The sequence below is a fragment of the Numida meleagris genome, chromosome 1 (assembly GCF_002078875.1).
Source record: "Numida meleagris isolate 19003 breed g44 Domestic line chromosome 1, NumMel1.0, whole genome shotgun sequence".
In the NCBI taxonomy this organism is placed as follows: Eukaryota; Metazoa; Chordata; class Aves; order Galliformes; family Numididae; genus Numida; species Numida meleagris.
In genome coordinates, this window is record NC_034409.1 from 102,720,236 (window position 1) to 102,742,692 (window position 22,457).

The window sequence follows — 22,457 nt, forward strand, 5'->3', positions numbered from 1 at the left end:
GCCGAGGGCAGCTTCCTGGCCGCCTGGCTGAGCGCGGCGGCGGCGGCCCCGCGGGAGAGGCTCCGCGACTTCCAGCACACCAAGCGCGTCGGCAACTACCTGATCGGCAGGAAGCTAGGCGAGGGCTCCTTCGCCAAGGTCCGCGAGGGGCTGCATGTGCTCACCGGAGAGAAGGTACCGGGACGGGACGGACCGGCCGGGCGGGAGAGCGGCCGCTCGGTGGCGCCCCGGGCGCTGGGGGAGTCCCGGCGGCAGAGGGAGCGGTCCTGGGCTGGGGCTGGGGCTGCGCGTCCTGCGCTTTGGGGGGATACCCGCCTGCCGTGAGCTGCCTGTGCCTCTCTTTGCAAGGTTTGTCCGTGTGCGAGAGCGCTATTTTAAATAGCATAGTACATAGTCCTACCGCTGACCAGTGACGGTGTGAGCGGTGCGTTTTTAGTGGCACAGTACATAGACCTCTACCACTGACCGGTGACGGTGTGCAGCCCAGTTGGTGCATCCAACGTGCGGACACTTCTCGCTCATTGAAACGTCTGGAGATGCTGCGTGTCTTTGGCGAAAGAGGTGTTACGGTTCGGCGAGCAGAAGTTGTTGATACTGCTGCACATCACAAGATGCCCTCACGTGTGTTGTGTTGTTTCATCCCGGGGTTCTAACAAGGAAAGTCCACCGAGGAGCTCTGCTTCTCATTTCTTACCTGCAGTCCTGTAGTGGAGTCTTCCAGCCATCAGTCAGGCTCTGTCACAATGTGATGAAGAGCAGCGGGCGCTCGGCTGGGCAGTGAGCACGGCACACTGTGGCATGCCGGAGAGCCCCGCTGCGGGGCTGTCCCACTCGTGCTGGAGCTGACTGGCAGAGCTCTGCTTCACACAGGGCACCCCGCTGCTGCCGGGTGAGCTGAGTGCAGCAGAATCTCCTCCGGCTCCAGCAGCACTGCACATACACTATTGTTAGCATTGTGTCTTCATAGGGTTCCTGCCCCTCTAGGCTTGGTTTTTTTCCTTCTTGCTCCAGTAAGTTTATCACAAAGTGAAATTTTGAGTAGAGCTCTGAATTGCCTCATGACAAAAATATTGTTGTCATACAGGAATGCAAAAAAATTTTTTTGTTGTTCTTCTTTTCTGTTACCAAGCGTGTGCTTCTCCTTGGTAACAGATGCATCCAATGATCCTCCTGTTGATAAAAGGCACATGCACGTCCTTCCCACCTCCACTTTTTGGGTTGCTACATTTATCTCAGTCTGTGAAGAGGCAAAAATAAAAAGCCCCACCACACACCCCTCTGTCTCAGCTCCCAGGGCTGCTGCTTTTTTTTTTTTTTTTTTTTTTTCCCTGGTGTCTTGAATAAGACATGTTATGACAAAGTGACAAGCAGAAGCTCTGGGAGAATCTAGAGGAGCAGGCTGCCCAGGGAGGTGGTGGAGTCACCATCCCTGTTCAAGAGCTGTGTGGATGTGGCACTGAGGGACATGGTCAGTGGGCATGGTGGGGATGGGTGACTGGACTCCGTGATCTTAGAGATCTTTTCCAACCTTAATGATTCTGTCATCTCCTTTCCTGCTGAGCCTTGGTGTCCCTGTCTGTGGCCTGGTGTGGTGGTTTCTGAGTGCTGTCTGACCTTATTTTCCGTGGCAGGATCAAAGTAGGTTCTTGGTGTTGACTTCAGTGGGTAAAAGATCAGTCACATAGTTTCAAACTCACCAATTAAGGGTCCGTTCTCCCAGAAGATCCACCTATTTCATTTCAAGTATTTATGGATAAGCAATCTGAGTCAGTGGATGGAGATAAGGGCACTTAATGACTTTCTTCAGGTGAGGTCCTATCTCAGTGCAGTTCCTCCCTCTGACTGGAGGGGGAATGCTTTCTGTCCCACACATTGCCCCACCTGAGGTTCTCACCCCATACAGGGAGCTGGTGGACACTCAGCTCTCTGGGGCACGTTCCTCAACCATGCTCTTGCATGGCCTTCAGCCAGAGGAGGCTGAGACGTGCCCAAACTGGATCTGCCTCACAGCTGCTGGCAGCTCTGCCTACACTGAGCCCACCACAGCTCTGGCTGTAACATGAGGAAGAGAAGGAAAACATCTGCTTCCCTCGAGTCCTTTCTCTGGGAGTGTGTTTGGGAGGAGGTTGAGGCTGGCAAGTGTGGGAATTGAATGAAGAGGGAAGGAAAGAGGCAGCGTGAGCGTCAGGATTGGCAACACTGGGGGCAAGAGGAGGTTCTGTGGGAAGAGGACATTTTCATAGGATCATTTGAGTTGGAGGGGACCCTTAAAGGCCATCTGGTCCAACCCCCTGCAGTGAGCAGGTACACCCACAGCTCCATCAGGTGCTCAGAGCCCTGTCCAGCCTGACCTTGAGTGTCTCCAGGGACGGACGTCCACCACCTCTGAGCAGCCTGCTCCCGTGCCTCACCACCCTTACTGTAAAAAAAAAAAAAATTCTTCCTCATCCAGTCTAAATCTCCTCCCTTCTAGTTTGAGAAATGTTTTTCCATGAGAAATGTTTTATTGCCATGGCAAAGTCCTTTCACAATAGCATCATGGCATGAGGGGTCATGGGTTAAACTATGTTTGTACCTCTGAAAAATCTCGGTAAGCAGTGAGTCAAGTGCTGGAGAACTGGGAACCATTTGGTACTCCAGCATCAGAGCTCAGGTGACCAGATGTTGGGCACAGACCTCCCAAGGACAGCTAACAGAGGCAGGCTGATGCTATCAGAGGTACCCAAGGCATGAGTGAGCAGCTGTGTGTGACAGCCACCCTTGCCCATCTCTCCATGCCCGCCTCCATCCTTCAACCTAGAGCATCCTCCGGGAGCAACACCACACTCATCCGGAGTTCGGGGAGAGCATTGCCCTGTAATGGCATGGCACTGGCCCTCATTCAGCGAGGTGAGGGGTGTAGATTGGCCAGGCCTAATCTTTGGGTCCGTTCATTTGCAGAGGGAAAGTCAGCCTGCAGGAGTGTGCACTTAACGTGCTTGCAAGTGGAGCATAGCGAAGCAAGACGTGGAAACAAAGCCTTCTCCTGCAGACGGCTTGCTGGATTGCTGTAGTCACTGCATTTTTCAAGGCTGATGCTTTATGAGCCTATTATTCCAGGATTAGCGCCTGCCTGTATTTTGAGGTAAAAAATAATTGACATCTGATTTCTGTCTTGTAAAGCCATTGTCGAGCAAGGGCACTGCCTAAAGTTTCAATAAAATTGCGGTAATGGTGTGAAGTAGGGGTCTTACTGCTAATGCCTGGTAGCTGTTTTGGCACAGTCCAAGCTGTTACGGTCACCAGAACATCTGATTTCAGCGAGGGTGCCCAAGAAGGTTTTGATTTGCAGCAGACTTTAGTGACTGTGGAGGAGTTAATGCGCATTATTGTTTCAGAAAATTGTGTATTTAGAAACGAAATCTGTGGATTAATGAGTCCCCAGCTAGGCTCAGATCCACTGCACTGACACAATGCATTGTACAGAATCAAGGCAATGCAGAGCGAATGCCAAAAATCTGCCATTACCTCACCCTGAAATCGCTAGAAGCTAAAGAGGTCTTCGAGAGAGCACAAGATGCTGTGTGCCGTGGGCCAAGCGCTAGTTGCTTTACCAGCTGCTCCAAGGGCAGCTGGATGGGCTGTGCGTGTTGAGTGCAGTGCGTGGGACTGGAACCAACAGTGCCTGAGCATGAGAGGGTGAGCTAAGGTGAGGCTTTCAACTTTCTCTACAAATGTCTGTAGCACTGGATTTGAAATCAAATCTTTTGCAGTGCTTCTCGGGGTTTATATTACCATCATGTCAGGCATGTTATTATTTTCTGGGCTTGAGAAATGTTTGGTAATGCCTGATGCAATTAAGTGTATTTCAGCTGAGCATAGGAGAATGTTGAACAGATTATTCTTTCCATTGCTTTTGAATAAAAATATCACAGCCTATAATCTAACATTTTTGGGTAGAAGGCTGATTTGTTAGATCAGCGCAGGCAGTCTTTATTGCCAGTCCCAAGGAAACAGTTTCTCTCTGAAGAGCAAGCCAATTTAGATTTAAATTGTGGCTGTGAAACCCCGCTGGGATAGCTGCATTGTTATCCAGCTAACTTGCGGAGCCTCTGCCCAAGATACTCCCAGCTTGTTCCAAGCCTTGCGCGTGAGGCTCAGCATGGTCTGTCACTGGGCAGCAGAAAGCAGGCATTGCAAGATAATGTTTTCTCTAGTTCTAGACAGCCGAAATTACATTTCTATCGGTGCAGTGGGGGTAGTATCGCGCTCTGTTGGTAGACTGACCAGATCATGCCATCTGCTGTGGACCTCAATGAAATGACTCCATAACCCTCAATGACTCCATGCGGCATCGTGGGATGGCCCTATAGTGAGGGGAGCTGAAGTCTTCGTAAGCAAAGTTGACCTGAGATTGCTTTTACCTTACTTTTAAGTATAATCTTTGTCTCTACAAAAAGAGAGATTGAAGCAAATTGAGTCATTTGATTTCTCATCCGCTGAAAAACGTGTTTATTGGTTTCTCTAGCACTATTGTTAAGCTCTAAAAAGGGCCATTTTTAGTTACAGTTAGTTGAGTGGTTTTCTGTAACGGTGTTACTTAGTGGGAAGCAGCTGCTAAAAATACAATTTACCAGCTTTTATGAAGGTAAAGCAATTAATATTGAAAGTGGCCTTTTCACAAAGGTTTGCTTTCCGAATGTATTTCCGTATTAAAGATGCTTAAAAAAAAATAATGAAAAAGCTGTATTAGAGACTCTTGGAAGTGCTGTGTGGGCAGCGCAAGCACCCTGCAGAGTGCTAGCAATCCCCATTGTGCCCCAGGGAGGGAACAGGGGAGGTGTTCTCAGAGTGCACCTGGGCGGCGGTCTCACAGGCTCTGTCCCCTGCTGGTGGCACATTGGTGGCATGTAATTTTGTGGAATGCATTTAGAGCATCACTGGTGCGTTTCTGCTTGAACATCATGCATTCATCAGTGGGTGCAAGACTTGGAGGAGCTGCACCTTTGTGATGGGAGCTCCAGATGCCTCCAAGAGAGGCAAGATGGGATGCAGTGGTGGTTGGGCAAGTTGTGTGACTGCCCTGCGTCAGCCAACGTGGTTATCTCCTGAAATCCTTCCTGTGACTGAGAAAGCTGTTAGACAGTTTGTACCCTGGTCTCAACATCCCGTTTCTAATGTCCTGCTCATGTCAGGAGTGGCTGTGGAGCTGCTTCTGGATCTGCCACCAGAAGCAAAGGCTGGAGTGATGCATTTTGCACAGTTTCTGTCTTCCAGCAGCCTTCCCTGGGAAAGTCACCAACCATTCAGGAAAATACAGGCAGGTGGACATAGAGAAGCATGGACAAAGCAGTGCTGGTGGATAACAACAGATGTTACAATGCCATACGTATTTTCCCAAGCTGTTGTGTCAGTTTTGCCTTGAGTAAATTCACTGTTTTCTTCTTGTGCTCCACCATAGACTTGAGAGAAAGGAGGCTTGACTTGGTGGTCAGTGGCCTTTGGGCATGTTGGCAGATGAGATTTTGCCTCCTTACTGCCCTCAATAACTGTGCCACCCCTGTGACGTTGCTCTTCTCTGTTTGGGAAACAAAAACGTGGTGGGGGATTCCCACTGGGGGCTTCTGCGTTGGGATTCACCGTTGTCAGCCTTCTCTGTATCCCAGGAGGCAGGGCTGCCCAATAGTAATGTTGGCTTGGGAACAGAGAATTGTGGTTTATACTCATATGTAGTCCTAGGATCTTAACCTTTGATTTGTGTTTTGGGGGCTGCGTGTGCTTGTGGGTCACTTTCAAACCATCTTACCAAGCAGATGGGCCAGGAAGTTACTTCTTAGTGAAAAAAAGCCAAGCTTCTGGTGTGGTCACTGGTCTTCCAGTTCCACAGTTTCCTTTTTTCTCCTCCAAATACTGTAAGGTTGCAGGTTGCTCCTCCTCCAGTGATACCTGTATATCAGTTTCTTTGATGTGTTTGTGCTCTCACTGAAAGTATAGAATAAGCAGTTGTCTTCTTAACCATTTCTCTAAATATTTTTAAAATTTATCTATCTCCCAAAAAACCTTGTTTAGAAGAAGTACTTACCATGAATTTGCATGGTGGCTTTCTTCAGAGGTACTTTTCATTTTTATTAACAGCTGCCAACTGTTACACCTGGATGATGCATTATGATGCCGCTTGTAATTATAGGCACCGAAGAAATGAAACGAGGGTGTTTCTGCAGACTTAATTTTGACATTTTTTGTGCTTCTAAGTGTTTGCTTTCACAGCTTTGACGCTATTCTTTTCACAGAGGCTTGTGTGTATGCATGTAGATGCATAATTTGTATTGAAGCCACTAAACGCATGCCTTGTTAACATATGATACTTCAGAGAATGATTTGAAGGGTGCTGTCACGATTGCAATAATGTGAGTGAGGACTTGGCTGGAAGCAGGACCAGAGAGCTGTTTGCTTTGTCAGCACAAAGTTCCCCAATGCATGTTACGGAGCATTTAAGAAATTGAGAATGAGGCAGACTGCTGATATGCGCTCACCTGCTCGGTCTTGTGTAGGAGCACCTGCTAACAGTTTGCTCATCCAGAGAATAACCAGTTGCAACAGGCACTTGTTATAAAGGTACACTTTTGCCTGTAACCCTTTTCTATATTGCCCCCTCAGAGTAAGCAGGCATAGACTTGAAAAGGCAAGAGAGTCTGATAATTATTGCGGTCTGTCTTCCAGGAAGATTGTTTTAATATTTTTCAGCTGTAGCTTGCAACTTGTTCTGCACTGAGCTGAATTGATGCACATGTGGCAGTTGCTTATCCTCTTGAGATAATCTGCTTTCAAGTTTACATTCAGCGGTTTTAAGGATGTCACTGTTAGTGCATGTCAGCAGTGTGCTGCTTTTCGTATAGACCGTTACAATTTTAGTGACATAGGCAGGATTGAGGGAAGCCGAGTGTTTAGGCTGAATTGACACCAGGTGCTGCTCTATGAGGCACTCACATCTGGAACCTTGTATCTGTTCTTGCAAGTTTTGTATTTTTAACATATTTAATGATGTGTAAAGCTGTGAGCCTGTTTTTGCAGGCATGTGTTACCTATAAGTGTCTTGGCAATTAAAACACGTCTTTCTACATCTTGCAGTTAGCCACATCTCTTTTTACAGTAGGAGCTGGAAAATGGTACCATAGCTTCATGCCTTTCGGTGGATGTAACACATTGGGCATCTCTGCCCCTTTGCCCTTGCGAGTTGTTTGTTAGCCTGCACTCAGGAAAATGGAAGTTATTAAGGAGCAGCACTTACCCTTCACAAGGATATAACCTCACAAGTAAAGCAGTTATAAGATGACACAATGACCCTTCTGGTGACTAAATTGAAAAAGTAGTCTAGAAACCAAGCTGTTGTGTTCTATAAACAACCATATAAAAATGAGCTGAAAGTCTGCCTGCTGATTACGCTACTCTTCAAGGTCTTGAAGAAGGATCTTAACCCATCCATAACAGCCCACTAAAGGGAGTCCAGCCTGCTGTAGGGAGCCTACTTTGGCAGGGGGTTGGACTTGATGATCTCTAGAAGTCACTTCAAACCCCTACAGTTCTGTGATTCTGTGATAACTGGTGGTTATGTAAATATTGGCCAGAAGAAGAGTGACGTGGGTTGTTGAGGGCGTGAATGTAGGGGTTCCAGTGCTTTTGGTGGGCTGATTGAGCTGGTGCTAATGAGGAAGACCAGGAAGGTTTTTTGTAGGTTTTACTGGAGGAGCTGCAACCACAAGCATGACCCCAGAGCTCACGCTCGGACAGAGTGTGCTCATTCCTACGCTGATACGGTGAAGCACTGCCAAACCTGTTTGGTATCGGAGCAGAGTCAAACCTCCTCCTCATGAAGGGAAGGACCACTTCAGGAAAGAGAGGGTAAGTCGTTAATGTGGTCCGAGGAGGGAGAGCACCTACAAAAACTGAACAGAAAGCTGGTGCCGCCCTGACCAAGCTTCCCTTTCTGTGTATGCTTTGCTGAAGCAGTGTGCTGCTGGACTGCAGGTCTGGCACTTGCAACGCTCGTCCCAATGGAGCTCTTCTTGTTCATGGTGTGCCACCAGTGCTCTCGGTGCTCAGAGGAAAATCACTGCAACAAAGGAACTAAAAAAAGATAAGTTATATATACGGAAGTTCTTTTGCTCCCTGCCTGTTGTGGAAGATTGTCATGGAAACATTTTTAAAAAAAAATTTTTTTTTCAGAGAATAAATTTATTTTCTGTGAATAATGCCCACAAAGCTAAGAGAGAACATATATGTAAAAAGCTTCATTAGGGATGCCTAGCAGTGCTAAATGTTTCATCTCTTATATCACTACAAAGGAGGGTGACACTTTGTCTTCAAAAGCAGCATCTCCTGTTGATGTAACAGACATCTTTTTTTTCCTTTCTTTCAGTCTTCTCTAAGTCAAGTTTTGGATTTGATGACTGAAATGCAAAACAGGGACTGTTTAGCATGGAGTATGGTACTCCATGATTACGCTGTTCTTCAAGTCCATGATCATGCAAGTGGGAAGCAACACTAACCACAAGGTTTCACGCACAAGGACTGGTGTTGGAGGAATGTTATTTTGTATCGAATCTCTGCTTTTGTTTTCCCCCAAGCAATTCGAGATCCTCATCCATCTCACTGTGACAGAAGTTTTCAGCATTGAAAAGTGAAGTTGTAGTTTATCAAAAGCAGCTGGATAGGATATGGTTCATTTGTAACCACAGCATAACGCATGCCTTGCTGTGCCTCAGCACAGCTTCCCGATGTTCTGGCAGCGTACTGGGGCCGTGTCTGGGTAAAGGAGACCTCTGTTTCCCAGCAGTTGTCACACTGGTTTTCTCCATGATGACTGTGAGTAGCCCATCAGCTTCAGGCAGTGTAAGATATGGACTTTGCTCACCTTAACCGTTTTTCTATCTGCTGCAGTGTCTGCACATCAGGCTCCCATGTGTTTGTGTGACAGGACCTGAAAAACATATTCCTGCTAGCTGATAATACCTTGAGTTCAAAAGAGATCTCGTATTGAGTGATGGACAGTGTTTTAGCATGTCAGAGAGCCCCTTTCTGCAAAATAGCTAATATTTGGAAAGTGATACTCAGCAAATATTTTTCCATTTCAATGGCTGGGCAAATCCAACTGTTCCAGGCATTCAGATACACGCTTTCTTTTGGCAGTACATGGCCCAGGCCTGAAGGCTGGTTTTGACAAGTTTCTAAGGATTTCTTGAGGAACTTCAGTATTGCATCCTCATTTATCTTTGCCTCCGGCTTTCTGCTGCCACCACGTCCATCATTCTCTGCATAATCTCTCTTGACTTGTGTAGATATCGTTAGAGGCTAGGGAGGTAAAAAATGTGCTCTTGTCCCTCGGGGGACACCATTGTTGCTACCCCATTAATTACCTGACTGAGAGAGCAACAAAAGGTCACAGGAATTGGTTTCTTTCTGCCAAAGGCTAGATAGACCCCAGCCCTGACCCACTCAGGACAAGTGATGTGTTCTGCCCATAGATGTGGCTGTGCCCACACCTGTATCTCAAACACATTCAGCTGATTTCAACATGTAGCACCAAGCAAAAGTGTAACTTGTGGGAATTTCTGTTCAGAACATCTGGGAAGGGGCAGAATTGCCATCCCTCCTTATGTCAGATAAGGGTATGACCGTCTGTTTGAAAATGGAGATGGAAGGAGGCAGTTGGCTTTATGGAAACAGCAGAGCAGTAGTATGTCCAGGAGAAGATAACAGTCATTACCCATGAAGTATAGCATGAAATTACCCTTAAATATGGCATGCTGTAAAAAACATACTGAAGGGAAATATGGCTGAGAGTGGCTCTCCAGTGAAGCTGAGTTGCTCTGTGGAAACAGACTGTGTCAAACAAGGCACTAGTTGTGTGTTAGATCAGCATTTACCTTTTTCCTTCCTGACTGACTGGAGGAGGAAGAGGGAGGAAGAATTACAGAAAGATGGGGAATGTCATACCATGTGAAAGGGACTAAGGTAAACCGTGAGGAAACTCTGGAGCACAAGTCTAATGGGGAGCAGCTGAGGGATCTGGGGTTGTTCAGTCTGGAGAAGAGGAGGCTCAGGGGAGACCTCATCGTTCTATACAGCCCACCTGAAAGGAGGTTGTGGCGAGGCGGGGGTTGGCCTCTTCTCCCAGGTAACAGTGACAGGACAAGAGGGAATGGCCTCAAGTTGTGCCAATGGAGGTTCAGGTTGGGTATTAGGAAAAAAAAATTTCTTAGAAAGAGAGGTGAGGCACTGGCGCAGGCTGCCCAGGGAGGTGGTGGAGTCACCGTCCCTGGAGGTGTTCAGGAACTGTGTGGATGTGGCACTGAGGGACATGGTCTAGAGCGGTCACAGGCATGGGCTGACGCTTGGACCGGGTGATCTTAGTGGTCTTTCCAACCTTAAGGATTCTATGATTCTCTGAGCAGTCTGCTCTCGCAGCCTTGCAATACTGTTAATATTAAAGCCTTCATATGGTCTGCCCTTGCATGTGGCATGGTGGGAGGAACCCTATAGTGTGTCCTTAGAAAGACCAGTGCCTTGACACATCAAAATTGAAGATCCTCATGGAAACGCTAATTTGTCTGTGCTGATGAAGTAGGCAGCAGTTGCGTGGGTGAGTTGGGCTGTCTCTATCAGCGTCAATATTTGCATGACTCTTCGTGACACTTCGTGTCTTCAGTGCCACGGAGTTTAAGCAAAGATCTCAGAGTTTTCAGAATTTGCATCCCTTGATGTCACTGCTGATGGCTCCCAGAGTATTTTGCCTAGCTCTTCTGGGACAGAACTATTCTTCTCACCTGTACAGACATTAGTGCCTAAAGGCATCGTGGTAATCATCCAACCTGAATTCCTATGTAAGACAAGAGCTGATGTTCTCTTTGGGAGTATCTGTATCAATGTTTTGTTGAGCTATTGCATACTTCCAAGAGTAGGGGGGGGAGGGGGAAGAATTCAATGCCTGCTTTCATGTTGGTAAGACAAGATGTTCCTTTCACTGCTTCACTGCACCTGAAAAACATGGATTGTGTTTGCAGCCTGAGTTTGCCCAACTTTACCTTTTGGGGAGTTAATTTGATTTTATTGAAGAGCTGTCTGTTATCAGGAGTCTTTTTCTCATGCAGGTACCTGCAGAAAATCAAGTCGCTGTTTATCGTTCACTTAATTCAAAACTTGGAGCTTCAGTGTATTACTCTGTCAAGTACTTCTTGGACGTCAGACTGTTCTTGAAGCTCTCTTCAGAAGGAACTCTTTGCAAACTTTCAACATCATTCCTGAAGTGCTTGCACCACAATTGGTTGCAGTAATCTGATAATAGCCCCCAGCACTGTGTACCGGTGTAATTAATACCTTTTCTTTCTTTAACAAGTACATCCTGCTTATGCTTTTTAAGGATTACATTTAAGTTAGCTGTGACAGCAAGAGGGTTCATTTGCTTATTTAAAATAATCCACAGTCCTTTTGCACGTTGCTGGGTACTATCTTCATTGCATTGTAGGTAATGGTAAGATCTTATCTTCTGGTGGTTTGATTCTTTTCATTCAGGCTGCCTTAAATCTGAAGCATATGAATGAGCATACTCTGAGCTACTTTCCTATTTAGAAAAGTTTATGCTTCTTTAGGGGCTGATTTAAACCTCCCCGACTCTCTGGCCTGCCAGCAGTGAGTGGTCCCCTGCATGCTAACACATTCGTCCTGTACTTATCTCTACAGTAGCTGCTTTTGTCTCTTGCTAACCCCAAAACTTTTGGCTTATGCTGTCAGGGACTCTGAAGAGAAGAGAAAAATTTTAACAGAAGTGATTCCTCTTTATGTTTTTTAATTGTTGATTTTCCTAATGCCAGAGAAAATACAAAATAAAAATATAATTCAGCTGTCCTACAGGGAGCAAATACAGAAGTTATCAAAGGCTGAACAGCACCGCTCAAGTGTGAAGTGCAGAGATGATACTGCTTGTTTAATGTAAAATCTCGATGCATCTCTCACTGTACAGCTACTGAGAAGCCTTTTCAGTTTGTATATTTGCATATGCATGTACATTTAACTCAGACTCTGTTCCTCCTATTCCATTCCAAGCAAGCATATAAGACAAGGATAAAAGGTATCAGATGGCCGTGGTTGAATGGTTGTTCTTCTATATCCTTGATAAATAGAACAGATGTTATTCTTGTGGCAAATTTTATGCATTGCTGTAGGTTTGGTTGATTGCTGACTTCCCTGAAATGAGTGACAAGGCTGTAATGAGAATGGATAACAATTGCTTATCTTTTTGTGATACTTTTAGAAATGCTCAGCAGTCTTGTTTGACAGCAGTTCTTGAAGGGTGAATAGGATGCTATCATTTGTTAAGGAGCTGGAAGCCATGCAGGACAGCCAGGAGAGCTCTGCCAGCAATGTCCCTGGAACAGAGTTGAGCAGATTCTCTGACATGGCTGGTATGGGCTGCAAGGCAATTTGGCCAGTGCCCAGCAGCAGGCATGTTGTCTTCCTTACATATTAGTGATGTTTACTCCTCTGGAGGAAGTTAAGTTTGTGTTTTATAATGGTGTGTAGACTGACAGTCATAACAGAAAAGCCCTGATTTCTCTCTGTCCCAAGCAGAGTATGTGTGGCCCTTTCTGAAAAAGTACAACTTAATGACTGCTGGTACGCATTTACTTGGATGACCCTTTTCTGTAATGCTCTGTTTATTAAGATACCAGAACTTACGACATAGGAACATATTCTTTGCATTAGCTATTAAATCTCAGTAAATTTTTATACTACAGCAGAGGAATAAGCACTGCCCAGTGAAAAAGTTGACATTTTCTAATTCTTGGATTGAGTTATGAAAAGCAGCTTCTTATATGTCTGGTTGGTTGGATGCCCAAACCAAGATACTCTTAAAGGGATTGCTTTCAAGAATGTACTGAGTCTTGGGCAGGCTTCAAAGTTAGGTCTGTTAAATATGATTTGAATTGGCCACCCAAAATCACCAAACAGCTTTGAAAAATAAGCTCAGATTTTTGTAGTGAGAACAGTGGTAAATACAAAGCAAGCTACGAGTGATGCCAGACAGCTATCACCAAAAGGAGGGAAGAAAAGAAAATTAATTCGCTGCAAAAGTTGTCTTGGGCACTTCAAAAAAGAAATGGGGATCGGCTTGCACTAACAAAGGCTGTACAGAATATCTGTATGGTCTGCCTATTTGTCTCATTCTCCTGGCTTAGCTTAAAAGTTTGATTCAGGGTGGAGGCCCAGGCCTTCCTATTGACTGTCCTCCTGGCTGCACCCTGTAACCTGTGAATGAATGGTCAGGGTGAACTGGGACAGTGCTGAGAACTGGCTCTACTGCCTGGCTTGGCATCACCTCCAACAGGGCTGCCAGAAGTAGCTCCTGGGGAGGAAAAAGAAAGAAGAAAGAGAAAAATAAGGAGTGGGGGGAGATGGGAAGGGAAGCGGGGTGTCCCTCCAATAGTCCATAGCTAGAGTTTCTTCTCTTGTGTTGTGTTGGTCTCCTGGCCAAATCCCACGGTGCCTGCTGGATTCTTATTCAAACCTGCTTCCTCTCTGTTCAGCTGAAGTTCCTTTTGGCAGAGATCTGCAGGAACTGGCTTCCTCTTAAAGTTAGGAGGGAATTTGCAGAGGGAAAATATTCAAGTGATTGGACGAGTGGGAAAAATCCTTAAGAGTCCTCAAAATGTCATACCCTTATTTTGTGAGGTCACATGCAATCTTCTGTTATCAGTAAAGTTAAACATGTTATAACATTTTTTTGGCAGACTGGTGCCATTGCCATGAAGCTGTTCTTCTAGTTGGTATTGCAAGTGTCTGACATGAGTACTTTTTAAGACCTCTTGACTTTGACTCAGCAAACAGGTCATTGAGAAAACCCATTTTCTGGCAAGCAGGAAGGCTTGCTTCTTTTGAGATGCATCTTTCTGCCAAGAGACAGCCTGCACAAAGACACCCAATCTGGCAGGCAAGAAATCCAGGGCTGCTTTTGGACCTGTGTTCTCTGTGCTATCTTACCATGTGACTGCAGTCACTGGCAGTCATATGATGGTTAAGTTAGGTTTTATTCAGGTGGAATTATGGTGTGTCTTAACTAGATGAAGCCTGAGATTCACCAGGGAAAAGCTGGGTAGAGAGAGATATTTTTGTTGTAAAACCAATGAAAAGCTTACTGCTCTCCGTCAATTTTGCATGTGTTTGAAAATTAGCCCTATGTATTGGCTCTGGGGCTTCCGTGGGGAGCCCAGCAGAAAGCCACTGTGTGCTGCAGGCCGCCTGAGCCTGAGGCAATGTGTGCTGGAGGAAAGGCAGACTTAGGCTTGGCAGCAGGATGCTGATATGGTTGGCCTTTTGTGGGGGATCTGGTGAGATGTATTTGCAGGTCTGAGGGCAGGGGTCTGCTGCTTGGGTAAGTTGTTCCTCCAGCAATAGGTTTTTCTCCACCTTGTAACTGGGGAACGGAAGTGGAGGATGAACAGACAAAGAGGAGCCAAAGCAGCGTTTGTCCTTGCATAGGATCATGGGGAAACCCAACTACTTTCCCTGAACCGCCTTCTGCTCTTTGTTGCAATTCCTTATGCTGAGGCATGGCTGTTTACAAAGAAGTTGCAAAATGTGCTTTCTCTGGATGCCACAGTCATCCAGCACCTGAAGCCTGTGTTCCCAGATTCCTCCAGGCAACATCTGGTCGTTTAAACTGTCTCTTTTTCGCTTTTTCTCAGGGCATTGCTGCGAATGTTTTTGTGCTGTCTGGTGCCAGCCAACTCCACCCCCTGCCTCTCTCTGCAGCTCCAGAAACTCTCCTAAAACACTGACAGGCAAAAATCCTCCACCCACATGTGTCAAACGTGTGCCTTTGTTTGGGTGATGGCACGTGCCTATATTTGCTGATGTTGCTCTAGTTGCTGGGTTCTGCAAGCATCGTGACTGTCTCCTGCAGCTATCTTTGCAGAATAGTGGTGTTTACACTTCCCCCTCAGCTCCCTTCCAGTACACTTTAGCCCAGCCTGAACAATTTTAGTGCAACGATTGAGAGAAGCAGCAACTGCTCATGTGGTGTGTCACACCATAAACTTCAGTAGGTAATTCATTCCAGCAATAACTCTAGGACTCCAAAACCCAAAATCTGGCCTGTTATTCATCCCTGTATCTCACAGCACAACCTGAACCACTTATTTATTTACACAGCAAAGATTTACCCAAAAGCAAAGTGTTGAATGTCAAGAGCCGCTGTTGCTACATATTCAGAATAATTGCTTGCTTTATCATTTGTTTTTCAATTCTATGCCAACGTTGGCTGACAGTTGAAGTCAGGTGATAGGCATGATGCAGGGAGCCCCTATGTGAAACTTGGGAGAGCAAAACAGAATAATGGTTGTATCTGGAGTAGGTTATGAAAGCTGGAACATGTTTGTTTTATGGTTACATAACATCTACAATATTTTCTATTCTGAATGCTTTTTACTTCTGTGTGGATGAAATCTTCAGATGTGTACACAAGTACATGAGGTCATGCATATTAAATGCATTGGGGCACATTCCATCTCCACTTACCCTGATGTAACTCTGGGTGAACTCAAAATTAGGGATATTGAGCTAAGTTGACCCTGGAGTTACTGAGTGCATGGTTTGATCCTTAGATTTCTTCTATATGCTTCAGAATTGAATTGTAAATTTGAGGAAAATACAAGAAGCCTAAGCAAACAATCGAAAAAATGACCAGAGCTCTGACAGCACAGACCCATTTGCTCAGCTTTTGTACCATGGGACACCTTCCATTTAGTAAAACAGAGAGACCCTATGAGAAATCAAAAGCGCAAAAAGCGGTGCAAAGGAAAGGGCATTGACTAGGAAGGCAGGAAAATACATGTATGGAGTTAGATGATCTGGGATGAACTGAGAGGGAGAGGTACAAAAGCGAGATGCAGTTGTGGAGAGTATTGTTATGGAAGTCAATAGGTTGCTTATGTGTTGGGGTCAACTGTGTTTTTTTCCTTTAGATATATCAAGGTTTCTTTAAAGGTCTTGGTTTTTGAATCAACACTGAAATGGAGAGAACGGCATCCATATGAGATATTCCTGTGCTGCAGCATGGAGTTAGGAGAGGAAGCACGGTGCTGCTCCTCCTCCAGGAGCAAAGCAAGATGGCACAGAAACCAGTGCCCTGTCTGGTATGGGGAATGCAAGTCTCCTGTAGTCTTAACTGGTGTTTCAGTCGTCTCCTTCCCCTGTGCAAAGCCATTGCTGAAACAAAACTGTTATTGGCTCTTTTGTTAGCTGTGCTGACAGACCTCTTGGACCCAATGCGGAAGGTATTGGAAATGTAGCCCAGACTAAAGGGTGGGTCTGAAGGCAGCTCTGCTGGGATAGGTAGGGTGACTGTCCAAGCATCTGTCAAAATCAGTGAGAGAATTTGTCTTTAAGGCACAGATAGCAAGTTCTTTGTGGTAGTGAAAAAACTGGCAAGTAGTCATGTACGTGTAGTTGGATCTGTCTCCTGGGTTCAGGTGTTTGCCCCTCTTCCCCACAGCCATGCTCAGCCTGTGTAGGAGATATGCATGCACTTAGTAATGTGCTTTTTTTAGTCAGTGAATTCAGGATGACTTCCTGATATGTATGACAGGTTGCCACTCCATTTTGTTAATAATCTGTATTGCATATCCTGCGGCTGTGGAAAATATCAACATTTTGGTGTGTGGTTTTTTCAACTTCTGCAGAGGTTGTGTTGTGCTGCCAGCAAACAAACTGGTATATCATGTTTCTGCTACCCCTTAATTTGTTTGTCCTCACCAGAATGACTTCTGTGGTTTGCTGTCCAAATAATCTATGTAAGCCTCTGTGTTCTTGGTTTTATCACACTAGATGGAAGAACTTACTAATTTAAGACTGTTTCCTTGGTGAATCACCTGAGGCTTTCAGAAATGGTTAAGTAAAGCTCTGATTTGCCTGTTGTCTTATCTCACAATGAAATGATCTTTCTTTAATGTGACTAGTCAGGAATGTAGCTTCCAGGCATTTATGGCTCTGATGCTTCTCCACATTTCACCCAGGCAGCTGTCACGCATGTGGTGTTTAGCCTTGTCTTCTTATCGGAGGTATTTCATTAGAATAATCTTTTAACAGCAGAAATTGATCCAGCTAGTAATGTATGCCATGGCACTGACTTCTGGTTGTTAAACTATTAAGCCCAGACTCTTATAGTTTTATTCTTCACTTCCTCTGCCAATAAAAACTTGTCTTTGACTCAGTAAGTCAAATGATATGGGTCTATTTTTGTTGTCATACTTTTTTTGGTTGCTTTTATTTCCTAAGGGAAAACCAAACTGTTTGCTACTTTAACCTTTCCATTGCTTGTAGAAAGCAGGGTAGGGCTAGCCAAGATGGGAGCTGCCACGTGCTTTGAGATGTGCTTGGCATTTCCCACGTGAGGAGCGTGGCCAGCTGTGTTGTGAATAGCTTTGTCTCCCTGCTGCGGAAGACCAGCAGCCCCCAGTGCCGTGAATTGTGATGATGTAGTTGGCTGCAACTGGAAGCGTGCTGTGAGTGGGTAGCTCGTCAGCTGTGAAGAGGGATGCCATGCAAGCTGGAGGTGGAGGGAAGCCTGTTTGACTTGGGCTGTTGTCTGGGTGCTGAAAGTTAGCAATCAGGTCAGTAAAACTCCAAGGCTTTCTTCTTGATCCTTCTTGTTGTAGGAGTAAGGTGATGCAGGAGATCCTCGCAGGCCAAATCAAGGCATACAGCAAAGATGCGAGTGTAGCATCTCTGTGCCTCCCTCATAGAGGGAAGAGGGATTGTGGCTTTTTTTTTGTGCCTTTTGTTGGACTTGTACCTGTGCAAGCAAGAACCTTTTCCGTCAGTTCCATGCAAAATTCAGTGTCATGCAGGAATACCAAGCACCGCGTTTCCCTCTCCTCATCCCGGCAAATGAACAACTGTCACTTTGGTAACGATCACTGAGCTGCTGGGGCTCGGTGCATGCGTTGAAGGACTTCCTTTGTTGCAGAGCTCTGAGGAAATGAGGAGCAGGGGAGGAGGATTCAGCAGCGCCTTTGTTGCTCAGCTGGCATATGCTGTTAAATCATTATCTGGCACAGATGACCTGGAAGTCTGCAGGACCCACTCTAAATAAGAAATCTCAAATAGATATCTACAAATTTGAAGCAGATCAAAGCAGATACTTTTAATAAAATAATTTAGTACCTCTGTTAAAACATTAAAAGGAACTGGGTTCTTTAAGCATGCGGTATCCTACCCGGCCTCATCCTTTTGTTCTCATGTGGTGTTCTGCACCAGCAGTAAGAATGAAAACACTTGGATAGGGGTTAGCAAATGCCGTGGTACGGAGTCCCCTTACTTTTATTACGTGCTTTCAGGATGAGCTTCAGTTGACTTGGACAGCTCTGTATAATGTTGCATTTAAAAACAAAGTTTTGCCTTTTTGGGTTTTGCAAAGTTGCTCAGTTATAGAGCTAACAAGGGGATTGGGTTTTCACGTACGCTTTAAAAGAGAAAAAAAAAAATAAAAGGTGCCAGGAGTATGGTACCAAAATAACTTTGTTTTTCATGTCATTTTTTTTTTCTTTTCAATCATGTAAAATCTAACACTTGGCTGTAGTTTAAGAAACTTGTCATGGAAACATAGAATCTCAAGTCATATGGCCTACGTGGGGAAAAGCCAAAAATGACACATCTTGTAAATATCAGCTTGGAGACTTTCTCAGAAAGTAGATGACATTAAACGTCCAGTATTGCGTGTGATGAGTATTTGGGAATGGCTAATGACATTGTCGCCTGCCCTTTGTTACCGATTTCCTCGCAATAACTTTTATCTGTCATCGCTTAAGGGGATAAAGAGCTAAATTGTCAGTGGAGGCTGAGGTTGCAAAAGCAGCTGTTTCTCTGACCTGGGCAGCCATGCCTGAAACAGTGGTGTATCAGTTGAGAATGACATTCTTTTATTTATTTATTTTTATTTTCGAGGTTGGTTGTGCAGAGTTAAAGCAATAAATCGTCAGTGTGATTGCTAACAACCCCCTCTCCTCCATTTTTCACTAGGTGGCAGTGAAAGTAATTGACAAGAAAAGAGCCAAAAAGGACACCTATGTCACCAAGAATCTGCGACGGGAAGGGCAGATCCAGCAGATGATCCGCCACCCAAACATCGCCCAGCTGCTGGATATACTGGAAACTGAAAACAGCTACTACCTTGTCATGGAGCTGTGCCCTGGTGGCAACCTGATGCACAAGATCTATGAGAAAAAGAGACTTGAAGAGCATGAAGCACGCAAATACATCAGGCAGCTCATTCTGGCAGTGGAACATCTTCATCGGGCAGGAGTAGTTCACAGGTAATCTTAAAAAAACTCTCTGGAACAAATTTATCCCAGAAGTGGTATCTGTGCATGTATATATGTAGCATGGTGACTTCCTTTTCAAAGTGTATCCCAGACAGCTTTTTCGCTTATCTTTATGATATTGTTTAGATGTTCATCTTTTAGACAATACAGGTATCTCCGGAAGGCGCTTGCCTGCAAGTTTAACTTCAGGTGAACACACAGGAGCTGCACCAACTCCGTGTCCTTAAGCATAGGCTCCGTACTACAGCAGTACTGTTTTGCCTCTGAAGCTCTGCACCACCGTTACCTAAAGAGCAGCTGCACTGTTCCTTTGAGGAGGTTGTATCCGCAGTTTTGCTGGTGGAAATGCAGCGGTGTAGGGAGATGATCTGATTTGCGCAACATCTGTCAGTGATGCAGCTGGGATGAACCATAGGATCATTAAGGTTGGAAAAGACCTCTAAGATCACCCAGTCCAACCATCAGCCCATCCCCACCATGCCCACTGACCATGTCCCTCAGTGCCACATCCACACAGCTCTTGAGCACCTCCAGGGACGGTGACTCCACCACCTCCCTGGGCAGCCTGTGCCACTGCCTCACCACTCTTTCTGAGAAGAAACTTGACCTAATATCCAGTCTGAAGCCTGACTGGGCCCACCAGAGTCCCTTATTTGTCCTTCACTGCTCTTTCCACTAATCTTATCGCCCCAATGGGACCTCACAAGACTGGATAAAGAGGAATACAATCCAGAGTATGTGGCTGTTCAGTTCATTGCGCAGTGTCTTCTCAGCAGAAACCCAGAGCTGATGCTCTGTGATGTGTTTCTTTCTTTAGGACCTTCTTTTAGTCAGTGTATATGCAGGATGTGGATATCCTTGCAGGAGGATGTGGTAGTCAAAAGTTCAGCTGGGCTCAGGGAGGAATAGGACAAGTTAATCGTATAGATGTCTGCTGAGGGTTACAGAATAAGGAACAGCCATACCATACCTCTGTCTGAAGTCCATGTGCAGCACATGGCAGAGGCTGTGAGAGTACAGGTGGAGATATCACACATGACTGCCTGTCCCTGTTTCCTTCTCCAGTTCCATGTCTTGGCTGCTATGGAGACAGGAGGATGGTGGGCTGAGTGTACCTTTGGTCTGACCCAGTATGTCTCTTATTCTGTTCTTAGGTGTATTTATAGGGTGCTGTCTAAGAAGGAGACCACACTTTCTAAATTTGGGTCAACCGGAGTTAAGTCTGAACTCCCACAGACTTTGCCACATGACACCAAGCAAATTGTGTAGGCCCCATCCTCTCAGTATCAGGAGCCAGGGACCTGGATACTTTTGTGGATCTGGGTCTTAGTGTAGAATATGGGAGCTTTCATGGGCGCCCATCCACAGGGCTGCTGTGCAGGCAGCAGTCCCTCCAGTTGCGCCCAGTTGTGTGCTGGGCTGCCTGCCACTGGGCTATGCTGCTGGTGCATCTGGCCTTGCAGATGCCCCAAAAGCTGCTTTTTTGGTCTTGAGGTCTCTCTGCTTGTTCCCTGTGATCCGTTAGGGATTGGCGCTATGAGCACAGATAACCTTGGGTGCACTGAGGTCTTATCTCAAGCTGAACTTCTGGTACCATTGTAATATAAATATTTGAGCAGCAGCCAGGTTTAGTCTGCAGGTTCTTTATCAGCAGTTGAACTGCTGACCTTTTTAAATTATTAACTCTGCAGTTTGGGGCATCGGAAAGGAGAAAATCTACTTATTGCTTTAAAGGATCGATTTGTATCCTGTATATATGGAAAGGGGGTCAGGGCGAAGGAGGAAGGTCAACGTTTCTGAGATGGGCAGAGAAAAACCCTGTCAGGAAGAGATGAGGATGTTGAGATTTTAGCAGCAGCATTGGATTCACTAGGAGCAGAGCCTCTCACTGGAAAATCTGCCCTCTTCTTGCTGGCATGGTGTCCAGTGCACTTGTGGGGGGCTGGCAGGACTGGTTCCCTTCTTGGTCAGAGAGGATTCAGACCCATTTTATCCATCCAGATAACTAGCAGGCCTGATTCTGTTTATGCTGTTAAAATATTTTCTCTAGTTTAATTGCTCAGCATCTTCACTCACACTGTTAACAAGGTACATAGATCAGCATGGATGCACGAAAAAAACATGGGTAACCCAATTCAGATTTCTTCTCCCATCTCTCTGCATGCAAAAGAGGGAGAAGGACTGGTAGTCACCGCTAGAGCTGTCCTTCAGCTTCCTGGGCTATTGGCTGCGGCAGCTCTAAAAACAGACTACTCAGCTGAAGAGGGGGAAAAAATAGTGCAGAAGGCTGATTCATGCTCACCCTGGATGAAATGACAGTGTTCTGTTGTTGTTATTATTGTTATTTTTAAAGCAGGTAAAAATAACAGTGCTTTCATTGAGGTGGTGGTGGTGATCTGTGGGCGTTTGCAGTCGCTGTGTGTGAAACAAAACACGGCGCTGTAGGCTGGGAAGCGGTGTGCTGTTTGCCTCTCTCAAAATACTTGCATCATTCACACCGAATTGGGTAAAGCATTGAAAAGTATTCACTGAACCACTGATTACAGAAGTCACCAGCACTTTTGTCTGCATTATAGAAGGAATAGTCTAGATCACTTGCTGCCTTCTATAATTCAGGGTGAAAAAGAAGCCAAAAATAAGTTGTATGAAATTTGAATACATTATTTGATGAATATTACTCAGCCAGCTTCATGATTTTCAATCAAGACTTGGCATGACAGAAAAGCACATGGATCTTTGGACAGGAGCTGGGACCCAGAGCTTAAAAGAAATGCTTCTTCTAGGAAGCTGTAGGACATGCGAACAGTCGAAAAAAAACTTAAAGAAATCTCGTTTTATTTAGAGAAGGCGAGAAACCTACGCATGAGTTTGACTCTATTTTAAATTATAAGTATTTCATTTCCTATGGTGTACGAGATCTGCAAGCTCCCCAGTGCAGGAACGGCATCTTTGCTGAGGAGCATCCAGTTTTCAGAGCTCTTTGACTGCTTTCCTGAAAAAGAAAACGCTGCTCTTCTACATCAAATTTCACATAATCATTTGTGTTTCATTCCTTTTATCAGCAGAGTTGGTTGGTTGCTAAAAATACACTTGCAACAAGCTCAG

At 45.4% G+C, this 22,457-nt stretch overlaps 1 protein-coding gene across 1 annotated transcript in view; it reads left to right on the forward strand.

Annotated features, from left to right (window-relative positions):
• The window catches only part of HUNK (hormonally up-regulated Neu-associated kinase), a 59,405-nt gene that overhangs the window by 2,268 nt on the left and 34,680 nt on the right, over positions 1-22,457 (forward strand). The window contains exons 2-3 of the mRNA XM_021399104.1: positions 7-174; positions 19,051-19,343. Of these exons, the coding sequence (XP_021254779.1) occupies positions 7-174; positions 19,051-19,343 (461 nt within the window). The remainder of the gene's footprint in view (positions 1-6; positions 175-19,050; positions 19,344-22,457) is intronic.